This window comes from Drosophila hydei, unplaced genomic scaffold, assembly GCF_003285905.1.
Source record: "Drosophila hydei strain 15085-1641.00,03,60 unplaced genomic scaffold, DhydRS2 tig00008125-arrow-arrow-pilon, whole genome shotgun sequence".
Lineage (NCBI taxonomy): Eukaryota > Metazoa > Arthropoda > Insecta > Diptera > Drosophilidae > Drosophila > Drosophila hydei.
The window spans coordinates 1,100,452-1,116,475 of NW_022045835.1; the positions used below are offsets into that span (position 1 = coordinate 1,100,452).

Sequence of the window (16,024 nt, forward strand, 5' to 3'; positions counted from 1 at the left end):
CGAAAGTTCGAAAATTCGACATGCGCTGCTGCCGGCAAACCATTCAGTTCAGTTCAGCTCAGTTTGGACGCAGCATTCGAGGCGAGTAGACAGTGCGGCGGCAGTCGTGTTTCTTCTCACATTTCAATCGGGCTTCGGGCATCGGACATCGGGCGGTTGCATATTCAGCTGAAATGATAAATTCATTTGCAGCTCGATTAGCTTAATCATACGGCAGTGGCATATTTAATTAGTGAACATATATACAAATTGTAATTTATTTATTAACTCTAGAAGTTATTTGCATTTTCGCATAGTTCGCACATTGCGCACTGCATAAAAACTTGGGGTAGGTTATAGAAAGACGACTGATTATTTGTTTTGTTTGGCAGCAGAGCACAAAAAACAAAAACAACACCAGCAGCATCAGCAGCATCAGCAGCAGCAACAACAACAACTGCAATTGGCCAAACTTAAAAAAAAATTTTTTTCCGACTTCATCTGTGTGTGAACCTTGCTTAATCGGATTATCTCGACTATATAGACTCAACAACCACAGACAAGTAACAGGATTAACAAATATACATGTATATCATTTGATTTTATATTCATATCTGTTATCTATATTTTATTTTATTATATATTTAAACAAATGGCAATTTAAGTGCGTATCCGGTAAACAATTTTCGAAATGCTCTCAGTTATTGTATTCAGATACGGTTATAGTTACGGAAACAGTTACGCTGCATTGCATAATATGCAGTTTCCTATATCAAATTGGGTCTTGGTTTGATATGTGGGCGCCAAGCAGTTGGAACAATTGGGGCCATCGGACAATAAGCGCTTAGCTATATCTTACGAATTTCCTCACGCAATCCTCTGTCTCTAGTTAACAATTGGGAAATAGTATTTGTGTGTGTATATGTATTTCCTCTTGAAATTAAAAGATTTTGAGATTAAAGTGGCATGATTTTGGTTCGTTTTATGAGGCGAGAAGTGGGATTTAAATGAGCGAAAGAATACTTGAAGAACTACTCAAGATTTGTATGCCCAAATCATGTTTAACAGAGTAACAGATTTGAAAGACTTTAATATAATCCAACAACTAAAGGAAACGTCAATAAAGGTTGCGCCTTACCATGCACTTAAAGAAATATATTTATACATAACTTATAGTCGAGTATAAGTAAGGCAACCCAAGCAGGGTTAAAATTATTAAGCTGACATTTGAGACTATTACGACTTTGTATCTAGAATATTAATTTAAGAAGAATTTTAATCTTAAGAATTAAAAGAACTAGAAATCAACCTTTAATTTTTTAGTGTATTATATAGAGATCTATTTGATCAAGCTCATCAAATCCAATCTTAAACCTTACATTTAAATGTCGTCCGCGTTCGCATTAATTTCTATTTCCATATCAAGAATCTAAATTTCATAATTAAATTTGCATTTAATCCTCTTTTCTTTGAGTGAATACTATATATAGATAGTCTATCAATAACTCCCACAAATTTTCTGTATTGCAAGCAAACCACAACAAAATGCTGAGCTACTGATTAAGCACTACAAAAAGTTAGTTAGGTGGGACGATCAACAATTTGTAGGTTAGAAAAGTGTCACGAAACGCATACGTGAAAGGAAACATGTATTGGGTATTATGTAAACAACAGAAAAGGGACACTCCAATACAGTTATATAGTTAAATATAACTGCCCATTGGCTATTGGCCAAGTCAGGCGTGAGAAATGGACACATGTCGATTATGCAAAGCGATAGGACAGGGCGCTTGCCAGGAAAAGCTGACGAGTGAAAAGGAAGTTGAGGACCAAAGAAAGAGAGTGGGTGAGAGAGGGGAGAGGGAGCCAGCATATTCAATGCATTGAAGTGTCCATCAAATGTCTTTTGCGGGCCCCGAGTTCAATGAACTGACAATAAATGGAACATACGTACACGTACTTAGGCATAATTATTGCCTCTGCCACAATAGTAGTAGAAATAGTAGCAGAAAGAGTAGGAGTTGGAGGAAAACTCAATCAAACTGCGATAGCTGGCGACATCCATGTTGGAAATTGGCGCTCTCAGAACGCACTCGGACGTATGATAGTCAATTTTACACGTCGACTACGTCTACGACTACGACTGCCACAGCGCACAATAACAAACAAAAGAAAAAGAGTTATCAACCCGTAAGGTCGACTGCTAAATGCTCTTTTAGAAAGACATTTACTGTGCAGTTACGTTTTCGATTGTTTATTTCAAGAAACTCGTAAATGGTATTTAAGTTTAATTATATTTTTAAATATTTAAAGACACTTCATAAAAGAAATGTAGAAAATAATAAAATATAATTTCGAAAAAAAACAATAGAAATACTAAAAGTCTAAGACTTTCATCTAAGACTAAAAGTAATTACTTTTTCAACTAGTTCAGCACAATTACATCAGCAAAAGCGCTGCTCTGCTTACAATTTCTTCTATTAGTGTTACAGGCTTCATTGAGTAGTCAATGTACCCTTTGTTGTTTTGCGCACGTTGTATGCAGCTCAAGTGCAATGCACTCAAGCAAATATGTTGATGCTGCATTTTTACCTTTTGGGCTTCTCCACACATGACGAACGTTTTGTGCATGTCCCAACATAATCTCCCAAAATAAAACTCAATTTCCATTTTAAGTACAAATATAGAGGAGAGAGAGGGAGCAGAGAGAGAGATAGAGAGAGAAATGCAGAGAAATTGGATCATTTATCGGCGGCACTCGCAGCACAATTCATTCAAAGATACGCCACAGCTTCATTCATATATACACACACACATATATATATACACCCCTACACCCACACACACACACACGAACACACTCACTTATTTATGTAGTTGGCTGCCTCGTAATGAAAAGTGGCATATAAAGGCGCCGCTATTCATCACCACACAGCGAGCTGGCGTTGGGGGCGCAGAGGCTGGGGCTGGTTACATGCAGGCCAGTTGCCTGCCCAACCGCAGGCGCAGCTGAGATTTTTGCGCCCCCACACTAGCCGAGTGACAGACCCTGCAAACTGCAGACTGCAGACAGCAGACGCGTTTGCATCTGTCAGCAGCACCAGCAGCTTTTTCCCCAACTTCTGACTCCGATTTTAGCTGCTACTAAATATTATGGAAAACATTTTTATGAGCCACAAATGAAAAATGAAAAATGAAAGAAAAAGTTGCTGTTGCACGACTGCATAATACTCGCTCGTAAATCAGAGAACAGGAAAAAGATTTGCAATAAAAGCTTTAAGATAATTTGTAAAAGCTATATATGTGTCTAACTTTGATTGAAGACATAGTAGTTAATGGAAAGGATATATATATGCATATTTAAGCTTGAAAATTCTCAAATTATAAACTCTATACAAACACACTCCGAAACTAATATACCCCACTTTTACTACCCAAACGAGTATAGCACATAGAACTCAAAAGATTCGTATGCTGAATGCATTTTGGTTGCCTGTCTGTCTGTGTGGCTGCCTGTCTAACTGACTGCAATTGTTGCTTTGATTTTGATAGCCCAGTCACTTTGAATATTTCCATCCTTTCGACAGGCTATCATCGCTGCTCGCTTAACCATCAGGAATTGATTGCTTTCACATGGATAGCAATTCGGTGAGTCCCCTGCCGCCGCTGACGCTGATGGAAAACGAGAAGACGCCGCCCGGCACGCCCAACGGCACTGAAATGCCACCGCCGCCAGATGAAAAGTGAGTTCAAATTTTAATATCTAAAGCATTTATGGGTAATAAAAATGTATTTTAAGACATGAATATTATTTTAATCCTTGTCTTTAAGTGTTTAATACTCTTGCTTTTACCTTGATGAACGATTATTGGCTTATTGGCATATCGAAAATTGTTTTTTTTTTATCATGAAAATATTTATCGTCAGACCGCTTATAAATAAATATATATTATATTATAAATATAATTCATTATACTTTTAAAACATGTTCCTAACAATTGCTTATGTTTAGCAAAGTTCCAAGCCAAGTCGCAAAACAATCATGCATAAGATATAGCAAATACACAAACCCAAACGCATAAAGCAAAATTCGAACTAGAAAACGTATAAAGCAATAATTTCATTAGACTTTGTAGCTATACCCTATAGCAATCAATGCGAATTTTATTTGCTGATTTAACCCAACATATGGTATTCTCTTGGCACACACATGTCTAGCAGATCAATTTGTTATATAAGTTATGAAATTACAGAGGCAACACGCTTTGTTTTGCTGCTCAACTCAATTTCCAGCTCAATTTTTTGTATTTATAAACATTTGAATAAGAATGGTGTCAAGTTGAATTGAAAACCACAAGCGTTGAGCTGCGACTGTAGCATTTGCCAATGTCTAACCCGACAATTTGGGGTATTTAAGTGAAAGCCCTGCCTTGACCTCGTCCTGAGCTGTCGTCAAAATAAAAATAAATAAAAACAAAAAAAACTCGTTAAAATGGCGCTCATTAATCGTGCCGTAATGGCCCAAGTGTAACATTTACATTTGAAATAGAGGAAACGAACGTTGATGACACGCCTTAAGCAGGCTGGCATACTGGCAGGTGGGCGGGGCATATGCCTTACGCCTTTTCTCTTTTAATGCGCCAATTTCCTAAGCCATGTACACAGAGTAGCTCGTAAATTCTATTTTAATACGCGTAGCTCGCAAATCAGGCTAACCAAGGAGACATATATATGTACACATACACACCTGCACACCCGCACCCACACCCACACACACACACGCACACATTCAACAGTTGATCGCGTGCGTGTGCTCAGTTGACGCCAGCCAAAACACGCTTCATCCTTCATCCTTTATCCTGTTTGACTGTCTTGCCCTCTCCCCATACCCTTTTGTAATTACAGTGCACATATTTTGTTGGCCTTTTTGCTCATTTCATTTCGATTTCGATTTTGTGGGCGCGCGTTGAACTGGATTCGTGCTGCTCGTCTCCATGTGTAATGAGCACGCATTAGCTGGGTGTGTTTGTTCATAGCTAGGTTTGACTGTATGCTTTGTAATTGACAAGCCATAAGAACTGCTTCAATTTCATTTAGCATTAACCAAGTTCATTTATTATATATATATGGGGCATATGTGGTATACTTATGATTGCTTAACAGCTGTTCTGATTGCTCTTCAAAACTAACTTTATTTATTTATGAAAAAAGCACTGCATTATTCTATTAATAGAAAATTAGATTAACAGAGTAATCAGCGTGTCTGTTTTATTATCCAAGCGGTACGTACATCATATTTTATATCTATCTTTTTATTATCTCGCAGATAAGCTAAAATTTTATTTATGATATTTGCCGAAACTAAAAACGAATTTGTCTTTTACAATATTTGCCCAAAAATGTAGAAAAATATGCTCACATGCTTTAGGACAAGGTCACATGCACTTGTAAGAGTTATATATCTAAACTCATTCATGAGATAATAAGATTAAATCCAATGACAGAGTTTGGTACACTTATGATAATGTATATTAGGTTACATAATTTTAAACCATATTAAAGTTTTCTTTAACTATCAGCTAGATATTTATTAGTTATTATTAAATGAAATTATTATATAATATTAATATATAATTTAGTTTTGAAATTGCGCGCGAAAGCTTCTAACTGGTTTGCGACTTCGCTTGATCATGCATTCATGTCGAACTTTCGAATATTCAACATAACTTTTCGCGTTTGGCAGTGCCATTTTGAGTTTAACAGTAATACAGAATGTTAACTTTTCGTTGATTTGAAACCTAGGCCTAACACATTAATGAAAATGTACAAAATATTTATAAAAATGTATAATTATGTATAACAGTAGCTTACTCATTTATAAAGCCTTAAAAATATAGAAATTCTCATTAAAATAGCTAATAGGTATATTAAGAAAAGCGCTCTTTGCATAGGCGATCCATTTCTCTTTCTCTTTCTCTTTTTCTCGGTGCGGCAGAGTCCACAACGTATCACCAGCATTTCTGAGTTGAATTTTCAGTAGTTCATTCGCCGTTGATCCGTATCGAACGTAGGTTGCAGCAGCCGGTACATTCAATGAATATCGTGTGAATTTTGTGGACAACAATAAATACAAAAATAACAACAAAAAACAAAAAACAATATAAACAATAACCTTGCACGCTTCTATAGAAAGTGCTTAGACTATGTCTGTCTTTTGTTTGATAGATACATCTAAATCTATCAATGGATGCTCGTTACACGATGTGCTATACATAAATTGAAAGTTTGAAAAAGCAAAGAAACTGTCATTTGCATATGCATCAGACATAAATTGAATTAAATTAAAAAATACCGAATAAATCTCTAAGTCTCTTGTTTTTACAACTAAAATTGGAAATGAAATGAATGAGGAATTAAATTCAGCTGTGTTGAGCTTTATTTTTTTACAGCTAGAATGTCTGACAAATTAACGTGCTGATTAGCAAGTCAATACACCAAATGTCAGATAGAATTATATATATAAATATATATATATATATATATATATATATATATATATATATATATACGTATATATTACGTAGTCCAAAAGTTTCTCAGTTGCAAATTCAATAAAACTTAATTTGGTTTAATATATATTTTTACAGAAGAAAACTTAAATACTTTGTGGGAAATTAAAAAAAAATATATATAAAAAAAAAAAAACAATAAAAGCTTGTAAAATCCCAAAACATCACCTCTCGATTTCTGATCTAAACATTACGTATACGCCGTGTGTTCGCAGAGTGTCTGATTGGGCGCGAAAGAAACAAAAGCTAAAGCACAAGGCACATATATCTACATAAATTCGCTTAAATGCGTGAACGTCATTTGGGCAAAATGCCGCGTGGAGGAACGACAACAGCGTAAGTTTCGATGCGACGAGGGCTGTTCACTAAAACACAGCACGAGGTTATTTAACAAATTAGTATAGTATAATATCTGGATTTGGTTTATTAACATATCAAAATTGTTGTGCTAATTGTGACAACTTTTCACGTGCCAAAAACAGACAAACAAATACTTGGCTATGTTTAGAACTTATATCACACATATCCAAAGCACTTTTAGATCTTAGCTTACAACATGAAGAAACACATCAAAAGATCAACTAAATCGAAGCTTACATCACGATGTATCAAATGGAAAACACCTGAGCTCTTAGCTTAAATCATGATGTATCTTGATGTATATTAGTTTACATGATTATTCGTAGGTAACGATATTAGCATACATCATGATGGATCATGATCATCATAATACTCATTGGTCTTAGCTTACATCATGATATATCATTAACAATAGTCAAAGCTTTTACCTCACATCCTGATGGTAATACTCATAGATCTTAGTTTACATCATGATGTATCGCAGATTTAAATCTTAGCTTAACACTTGTTTGACATCATGATCTACCAACTGCTATATGACAGTATTTCAAATTTATAACTTTTCAAGTCACCCTCTGTCTTTAGCACCCGCTTATACATACACATATGTAGATCCATTTAAATTGATAAATGATGTGTTGCTCGAGATGTAGATACAATTCCCTATATATGCCTGCAGAGCTCAATCTAAATCAAGAAAGAGAGAGAGAGAGGGAGAGAGGGAGTACTCTAAGGCAAGCAAAAGTCAAGCTGCCTTAATTCCAATTCGAGCTAAGGCGAAAATAAGAAAAACTATATGAAGAAATGTTTATAAATATATAGGTATATGTATATTTATGTGTACATGAATATAAAATAAATACAATAATTCAATGAATAAATTGCAGGGCAACTGCGCTAGTGTCGCGCTTGTGTTGCGTGTCGTGTTCTGCTACTGCGAATTTGATTGTATCTTTAAGATACAATTACCGTACATATACACAGACACTCAGCTACAGATGCACACACACATGCAGGCGTAACACAAGCTGCCGTTAAACAAAACGAAGCACGAAAATGTTTCAATTGAAACTCCCCGAGACGTCGCTCAGTTCGTAAACAATTGTCGCCCATTGTAAAGCAACACCAACACACGCGCACACACACACGCACATTTGCTTGCAGTCTAAGCTTGAACATAATTAACCCGCAGGACACATTGCGAACGTCTGTTTTATCGTTTTCTTCTGGCACTCTTTTGAGGTTTCGTCATGGTTGTGTGCAAATGTTTTAATTTCGTTACAAACGTACTTAAATTTTAATTGTACTTTTGTAATTTGTCACATCCTCAATGTGTGCTTCCTGCTGCTGGCTTACAGATACATACCGCAACACTTGCAGATACATTTGTATCTGTGCCACAAGTAGTTGATTTGAGTCGCGTTCCAGTTTGGTTTTGTTCTTCTCTGTGCCATCCAATCCATACCATAATTAGCCCGCTTTTAACTGGGCGAGTTACATGCCTAAAGACCAGTCAGCTTGGGCGCTAATTATGGCGCAGCTACGCACAGATACATTTGTATCTCAAGATACATTTTATATCTGTTTTGCACTCACTCGTTCTTATCTGTCTGTCCAAAGATAAGCAGCAGCATAGACAACATGCTCTAATCTATGTATCTGTATAATCTACTTGGTTAACCTTTTAACTGTTATACTACTATTTATACGTATGCAGAGTTATACTTATACTTGTACTTATACTTCACTTTTGACTCATCACTAAAGCAAAATTTTTAGGTTTTATCTAAGATAAGCTGCTTTTGATAACCTGTTAGACTTATTTAACTTATAATAACTTATACTTGCTCTTACACTTGCATATGGCATATATATGTATCTATAATACCACAACCAAACTTAATAAAACCGCTTATGCGGGAGAGAAAATATATGAGAAAGATATATACATAAAATATATATCTATCGTTCATTCAATTAAACGTATGCTGTGAGTGAAGCTATGCAGACCTCTAACAGATGTAACTCTATATACTATATGACGAGCTTAAACTGCGATCTACTGATATCTTAAGTCATGCATATCTATATAAGACAGCATATAACATATGTTTACGTATATGCAGACGACATGCCAGTCAGGCTGATGTGTTCAATTGAATATATATGGCTATCAAAATAATGACTCAGACAATCTATAACTAATTAAAGCCTTGCCTGCTTTCGCTCTGGCCAAAGACGAGCTGCTGTTGCAGCGGTTAAAGAACTGTCAACTTAAGATTTTAGCTTTCCTTCATTAAACAAACCAGGCACCAGACAGTCTCTAGTCATGTCTGCTACTGCTGTTGCTGTTGCTGCTGTTGCTGTTGTTGTTGTGGGCGCAGTGTCAACCACCTCAAATAGTTGCTGACCCATTAGCAACAATTGGCATTAAATTCAGCTAGAGGCACGTTCAAAGCCACGGTTGCAGGTTCATGATCAGGTTTAGACTCGCAACTTGCAACTTGCAACTTGCAACTTGCCACATGACTATGTAAAACGAGTCGTGGCAGAAAAGCAAAAGCAAAAGCAAACGCAAAAGCTTTTAGCGAAATTTTCCCAGAGCGGACAAGAAAAAAGTGAAAGAGATATACACAGATGCAGATGCAGATGCAGATACAACAGTTGCAGCTGCAAGCAGGCTGGCAGGCTGGCAGGCTGGCAGAGCTGCCTCTACCCCCGCCCACTGTGGCTGCTAAACAATTTGTGGTCGTTGTTGTTATTGCCGCTGCTGCTGCTGCTGCTACAGCACTTGGGCGGCAAGTGAAATGTGTGTTAAAGCAAACAGCTAGCTGGGCTGCCCGCAAGCAGCTCATGTGTTGAAAGCTAAATGCCTATACACTTACACATACACACACACACACACACACACATAAGCACATACACATATAAATTGTTTGTTGCGTTGAGCATTCGCCCGTTCATTGACATCGCCCGCTGAGACTTGATGCATTGGCTGCACCGCGCCTAATGAAATTGTCAGGGCAACAACAACAACGACAACATCAACAACATAGTCGGTCGATCGGTCACACGGATGCTGCGGCAACATGTTAATTAAAGTGCTTATTATGCGTCGTATCACAAAATGTTGCAAGTGATATTAAAAAACCCAAAACCCAATTAATAATGCCAGCCCCTGTCCACTCCTAACTGGCGCACAGTGGCAGCTGAGAAAGTGCGTGTCTAAATAGGCTATTTAACAAGCTGTCTTTAAATACCCTACAGTCATTAATAGTGTTAAAGGCTAGTTAGGTTGGGCAGCGAGCTGGTTAAAGTAGATGCAGACTCACTTTGATTTGATAGAGCTCTGTAATGTAAACTGTCTTATATAGTATAAGACAGTGTTATAGTATTAGAGTATTATATCTAACAGAAATGTAAGCAGTCTTATATATGTGAGGTCATCAGAAAGCATGTTAAACCGTCTTATATTTTATAAGAGTTGTAATGTGAATATATCTAATAGAAATGTTGACTGTGTTTTACAGTATAAGAGCTCTAATATAAATGGAAATGTAAGCTCATCAGAAAGTATATGAAATTTAGAAATATTTTTCTTTGAGATTACATTATTACATTAATTATAAAATGGAAATGACATAAGATAAATCTAACTAAAATCTAACTATTGTGAAGCTACAACGACAGATGTGAGCGTATTTCTTGCCATGCGATTGCATGCTTTACAGGGCATCAGCTAGTGTCACACACTCCACTTAATCTACTCACACAATCATTTTTTCATAAATGGCTTGGCTTTTGCTTTCATTATCAGACATCGAGTGATTTCTTTGGCTTTGCGCACTATTAATTTAAATAATAATAATTTTGTTTGTTTTGTTGCTTTCGTTTTGTGGATTGTATTGTTGCTGTCACTTCAAGTGCAGCAGCAATTGCACTTGGAAATGATTAAGCTGCTCGTTGGCCAACAGCAATGCGCCTAATTACCCACAGACCCCAAAGGCCCAGCCGCACTCTACTGGGCGTCTGTTTACTTGCAACAGCTGCTCGTTGCATTCAATATGAATTGTGATTCGGCAGCAACACTGTGAGAAATTTCACAGCACAAGCCCACAGCTCCATGTTGCATCTGTTTATGGAAGCTGAGCTCATCTTCGCTTCAGCCTTCGAAATGTTTTGTCATCTGATCACACGCGAACGATGACGAAAAATTATTATTTATTATGCGAATAACATTTTAATTGGCATCGAATTGCATATGCTCCAATAATTTTATGTGACAATTGAGCAAATTCTATATAGAGCGATGTTATCTGAGCATGGCACATATCAAATATCTTGAATATGACATGGTTTTCTTACAGTCTTCTTAGTTTTGGATTATTGTTGGATTATTGTCAGTCATTTAACTATCTTTGTATCACTGCATCTATTTAAAAAACTATATAGATTTAGAAACTTATCTAGGTGCGTCTACGATCTTCTCTCATCTGTCAGGCAGCATTTGGACACAATTTAAGAACATTTTAAGCTTCTTCACACTAATTGAAATTACATTTATCTAGATATCCATCTATCTCTATCAATTCTAAATGTCTTTCTTTTTTCCTCCTCCTTTTCTCACTCCATCTGTCAACCTTGCTATCTATGCATATATTTATTCCATTTATCTGCACTATCTATCAATTTAAACTATATATCCATCCATATTTATATCTCCATATCGATATATACTTATCCAGCCTGTAGTCGTCTATCCATTTGAAGTCTTGAAATTTTAAAATCGCGAATTGCTGTTATCTCTTAGCACATTATTACAGTTATTTATAGCGCTATTGAAGCTAAACACATGGAATTTTAACTAGCTTCGCATAAAAATGTCAAGTGAATATTGCTGTGTCTATTTGAGGCGTGGCAAAGCGAGAATATAGACAAATTTACTACTAGAACGTCAAAATATGTTATGTGAATTGCCATTTGGCTTATATTCACAAGGAATGTGTCAAATGTGGAAAAACGTCTATATGTTCTAGAGCTCTACAGTTACAAATTCCAAATTCCATAATGATATACCTATATGTTCCTTGAGACGCTACATATCAGAAAGAATCCATATACATACCAAGGCATCTTAGATTGAGGATCATCAACAATGCTCACTGCTGTCCTGCTTTGCACATAGACACATTTTAGGGCGTGGCAAAAACTGAAATAACGTTTTATTAATCAAATTTTACTCTTTGTGAGACTTTTCAAATGTTCTAAATTGTTGACTATACTCAAGTTTCTAATATTCAGCAAGCTTTCCAAATGTGTTCATAAAATATGTAAAACACAATAAAAAACAGAAAAAATACTTTTAAACACACACTAAAACTATTAAAACAGAAAAAAAGTAAAAAAAAAAAACAGATTAGTTAATCCCCATGGGAAGGTTTGCGGCGTACTTACAGAAACTTAGGGAAATCTTTGAACCAGACGAGTAAGAGAAAAATATATACAAAAGGCGATCCAACTCAATTGAGATTTGAATATGAACCAATTAGCGTATAAGTTAGATAATTGCTAGAGTTTTTATTTGCTCAGATTTAGCTTTGCGTTGTGACTCTGTAGAAACGTTTGCTTTATTAAGCAATTAAGAGAAAAATTATTGATAATTATGTAAGATGAGAGAGAGAGAGAGAGGGGAGAGAGTCAGAGCAAAGATGATTCACATAATTGAATTAGTAGACTGAAATAACTGAAGTCTAGAATTATAAAAGCCTTCTATATATATATATATATATAAAGCACTCTTGATAACTCAGGTTTGGATAAGCAGTGGATTTAATTGAAGGCAGCTTTATAGAAGTGATCAATCGTACCATATCCGCACCATATTATCTGAAAAATAATTCAATTTATATACAAAATGCATTTCTTCTTTACTTCATTGCAGACGTTATGAGGAGGATCCAGACAATGCGTGGAACTGTTGTTCCTGGTGTGAATATTTATTAATTGTTATACTCTCTACCATATTGCTAGTGGGTGTCTTGATATTGGCACTCTTTTGGGTAATGTTCTATCGCGGAGGCTTTGCCTGGTCAGACAAGCCATTGAAGCAATTCAATTTGCATCCCATTTTGATGATAGCGGGCTTTGTAACGCTCTCTGGATTCTGTAAGTTCCACATAGATCTAGATCACAGCTATATCAATTTATATGTGTCATTCGTGTCTCCCAGCTACTTTAGTTTATCGACTGTGCCGCTGCGTCAAGCACATCTATGTGAAATTGATTCACATGTTCTTTCATGCTGCTGCAATACCCTGTATTATTATGGGCTTCGTCTCCGTGTTCGATTCGCACAATGCATTAGCCAAGTTGAACTTTTATAGCCTGCATTCATGGCTGGGCTTCGTGACAATGGGCATGTTTCTGATGCAATTCGTAATTGGCTTCTTTACGTAAGTCTCCCTCCCACGCAGCTGTTACACATACCTACATACATATATATCCCTTAACCTTTCTTAACTTAGATTTCTGGTGCTGCTCTGCTGTGACAATAAAACCTATAGCTGTCGCTCAGCCATGGTGCCGATACACGCCAGCCTGGGCTTGGCCAATTTCTGGCTGGCCATAGCCACCGCCGTGACGGGCATCATTGAGAAGGAGCGCGAAACTGCCAAGGATCCCACATTGAGGTAAGTCTGAAGCTCAACTCTCAAATCTCTCATATTCAAAGCCATTTTCTTTACAGTGACGATAATCGCCTGATTGAACATTATATAACAACTGCGTTGGGAGTTACTCTCGTTATTATTGGTATCATTGTTACCTTTGCCGTGCGAAGAACCAATGCGCCTGCCTCTGCCAAAGTCTATGTAACAGAACGCATTTAGATTGTGGCCAAGAGCCACTCCCCCGACTACGGCCGCCTGCCACAGCCAGTGTTTTTATAGAGCTGAAGCTGTTTGTTTTCTAATTTGAAAGAAAACAAAAAAAAAACATTCGTCACATCTCACAACTCTCTCTCACTCTCTCTCTCTCTCTCTCTGTGTAGCACTAACAGCACAGAAGCTTCTCTTCATATACATACTATACTATACGATACTATACTATACTTTTCTATATACACATAAATATGCCAAATCAAAAACTCTATCAACAAAATCAAAATCAAAATCAAGAAAACAATTTTGCCTACATTTGCTGCTAAGTAGTTTTTCTATATGTATAGTAGTAAAATCATTAGGCAGTCGAGCAATATGGATATATACATCAAAAAGAATAAAATTATTGTACCGCCCAGCCCAGAGACCAAGCATTAGAATTTTACATAACAAATTAAAATAGTAACTAAATATACAGCAAACAAAATTCTTAGAAATCTATAAAGAAGTAACTATAGTATACAGCTGAATTCTTAGCCAGATCGTTTGATCTTTTCAAATACTATTCATTTTATATACTAAATAAATACATATTGTACTATACGAAATTAATACATTAAAATTTTTATAAATACATTCGTAGTTATTGTCGCATTTTGATGTAATTTTTTGCTAAATATTTGTAATTCATAAACGAAAACGAAAACGAAAAAACAAAACAAGCCTAAGCAATATAAGTTGTAAACCCCAAATTTTACAAGTATATAATAAATGATTTTTTTATTTATTACAAATTAAAAAATATGTTTTCCAAATGCTTTTCATGTAGAATAAATAGTTAAACCCACTTTTCAGTTGCAATTCATTAACTAACTGCATTTATAGCCCTTTAACTGGGGCAATCGTAGTGCTCTCTTTTTAATCAAAATCATATTTTGATTGCCTGATTGTGACGTCCGACCAGTTACATAGATTATGCCGTTATTTGTGCCAATGGAATAGACGCTGACATTCTTCGGCTCATGCTTGCTAACGGGCATATCGAAATTGCGTACACGCGGCTCGGGCTTGCGATTAACATGGATGTTCTCTATATCTAATTTGAAAGGCGAAACAAAGTTGCGTATCCAAGGCTTTGGCTGGAGCAGTTCACGCTCCAAGTGATGGCTGCGATTGTCTGGCGCTTGTTCCTGATCATGATCCCGATCGTGATCCTGATCCTTATCAGATTCCGGTTGCTTGCGGACATAGGATAAATCTGGCTCAAAGGCAGGGACCTCACCCTAGCAAAGCAAATGAATGTATATTGCTTGATATAGTTATATATTCCACTTACCATGCATACATGCAATTTCTGTGCCTTGGTATTATCAGCTATTAAGAGTCCACATTTACATTCGACGTAGCCATGTAGTCTGTATATAGGTCCAATTTTCTTAATGCTAAAACAGCGCTTTACGTGAGCTGTTAAATTTTTAAACTTATCTATAGATCGACCACAGCTGGGACAAGTAGCTTCATTCTTGATTTCATTTACAGTATACCAATATGTTTTGCGATCCTGCAAAATGCTATAACGCTTCTTACTGATCTGTAAATATAATAGGTACATCAATCATTTAATCGTACCAAGTCCACAGAAAAAATATGTACGGGAGGTACCTACCGTCATATCCTCTTCGCTTGACATAATTTAGCATTAAGATTTCAATAAGTTAGTTGTGCAACTATCTTAAATATCAGATGCTTACAACGTAGTAACTCTCAACTTAATAATAAAGCTTAATTACAATTAATTACAAAAGTTTCCAGCATCCAGGAAAGTTTAAGTCACATTGTTTATGTTTGGCAATTCGTTTGCAATTCCATCTGCACAAATATAGAATGCGTACGTCGCTTATCCTATACTAAACCACTTGCTCGCCCGAAATTGGCCAACGAGCTGTTTAATATAATATATTTTTAGGCACAAAATGCAATTTGTTGATATTTTATCTGGTTTAAGTTGTTCGCTGCCATTGCAGATGCTATTAAATAAACTATTGTGAGCTATTTTAGCTTTGTATCATTTTGCAACACTGCACTTATCGTTCGTGAATCGGATGTTTGTTGGCCGCCTATCGTTCACCCACCACAAATTGTCTCAACAAGAAAACATAAAATTACGAACAATTTAAAAGAAACAACTATAAAATACATTTTGTACAGCAGAAAGAGCGTTAAAAATCGAACACCCAC

At 36.2% G+C, this 16,024-nt stretch overlaps 2 protein-coding genes across 4 annotated transcripts; one reads left to right on the plus strand and one right to left on the minus strand.

Annotated features, from left to right (window-relative positions):
• Window positions 1-252: 252 nt before the first annotated feature.
• On the plus strand, window positions 253-13,862 carry LOC111605222 (cytochrome b reductase 1). 3 transcript variants are annotated; one of them, XM_023323645.2, is made up of 6 exons: window positions 253-328; window positions 3,567-3,722; window positions 12,850-13,073; window positions 13,138-13,360; window positions 13,433-13,597; window positions 13,654-13,862. In XM_023323645.2, exons 2-6 carry the CDS (start codon window positions 3,613-3,615, stop codon window positions 13,793-13,795), a joined length of 864 nt encoding a protein of 287 aa, XP_023179413.1. In that variant the 5' UTR covers window positions 253-328; window positions 3,567-3,612; the 3' UTR covers window positions 13,796-13,862. The 3 variants fall into 3 exon arrangements, with proteins under 3 accessions (XP_023179413.1, XP_023179415.1, XP_023179414.1); XM_023323647.2 differs by lacking the exons at window positions 253-328; window positions 3,567-3,722 and adding an exon at window positions 6,665-6,884; XM_023323646.2 differs by lacking the exons at window positions 253-328; window positions 3,567-3,722 and adding an exon at window positions 12,281-12,393.
• A 715-nt stretch (window positions 13,863-14,577) lies between these two features.
• LOC111605218 lies at window positions 14,578-15,830 on the minus strand. The gene is made up of 3 exons (XM_023323640.2): window positions 15,453-15,830; window positions 15,123-15,377; window positions 14,578-15,069 (listed from the first exon to the last, which is right to left on the minus strand). The coding sequence occupies exons 1-3, from the start codon at window positions 15,474-15,476 to the stop codon at window positions 14,656-14,658; spliced, it is 693 nt and encodes a 230-aa protein (XP_023179408.1). The 5' UTR covers window positions 15,477-15,830; the 3' UTR covers window positions 14,578-14,655.
• Between the last annotated feature and the right edge of the window lie 194 nt (window positions 15,831-16,024).

Excerpts from the sequence above, each read along its gene's own strand:
- LOC111605222 (XM_023323645.2), top strand. The coding sequence starts at position 3,613 with ATGGATAGCAATTCGGTGAGTCCCCTGCCGCCGCTGACGCTGATGGAA. Across the intron at positions 13,074-13,137 it reads TGTAACGCTCTCTGGATTCT|CTACTTTAGTTTATCGACTG; the intron begins GTAAGTTCCACA and ends CGTGTCTCCCAG. Across the intron at positions 13,361-13,432 it reads TTCGTAATTGGCTTCTTTAC|ATTTCTGGTGCTGCTCTGCT; the intron begins GTAAGTCTCCCT and ends TTCTTAACTTAG.
- LOC111605218 (XM_023323640.2), bottom strand. The coding sequence starts at position 15,476 with ATGTCAAGCGAAGAGGATATGACG. Across the intron at positions 15,378-15,452 it reads CAAGCGAAGAGGATATGACG|ATCAGTAAGAAGCGTTATAG; the intron begins GTAGGTACCTCC and ends TTATATTTACAG. Across the intron at positions 15,070-15,122 it reads AGAAATTGCATGTATGCATG|GGTGAGGTCCCTGCCTTTGA; the intron begins GTAAGTGGAATA and ends TTGCTTTGCTAG.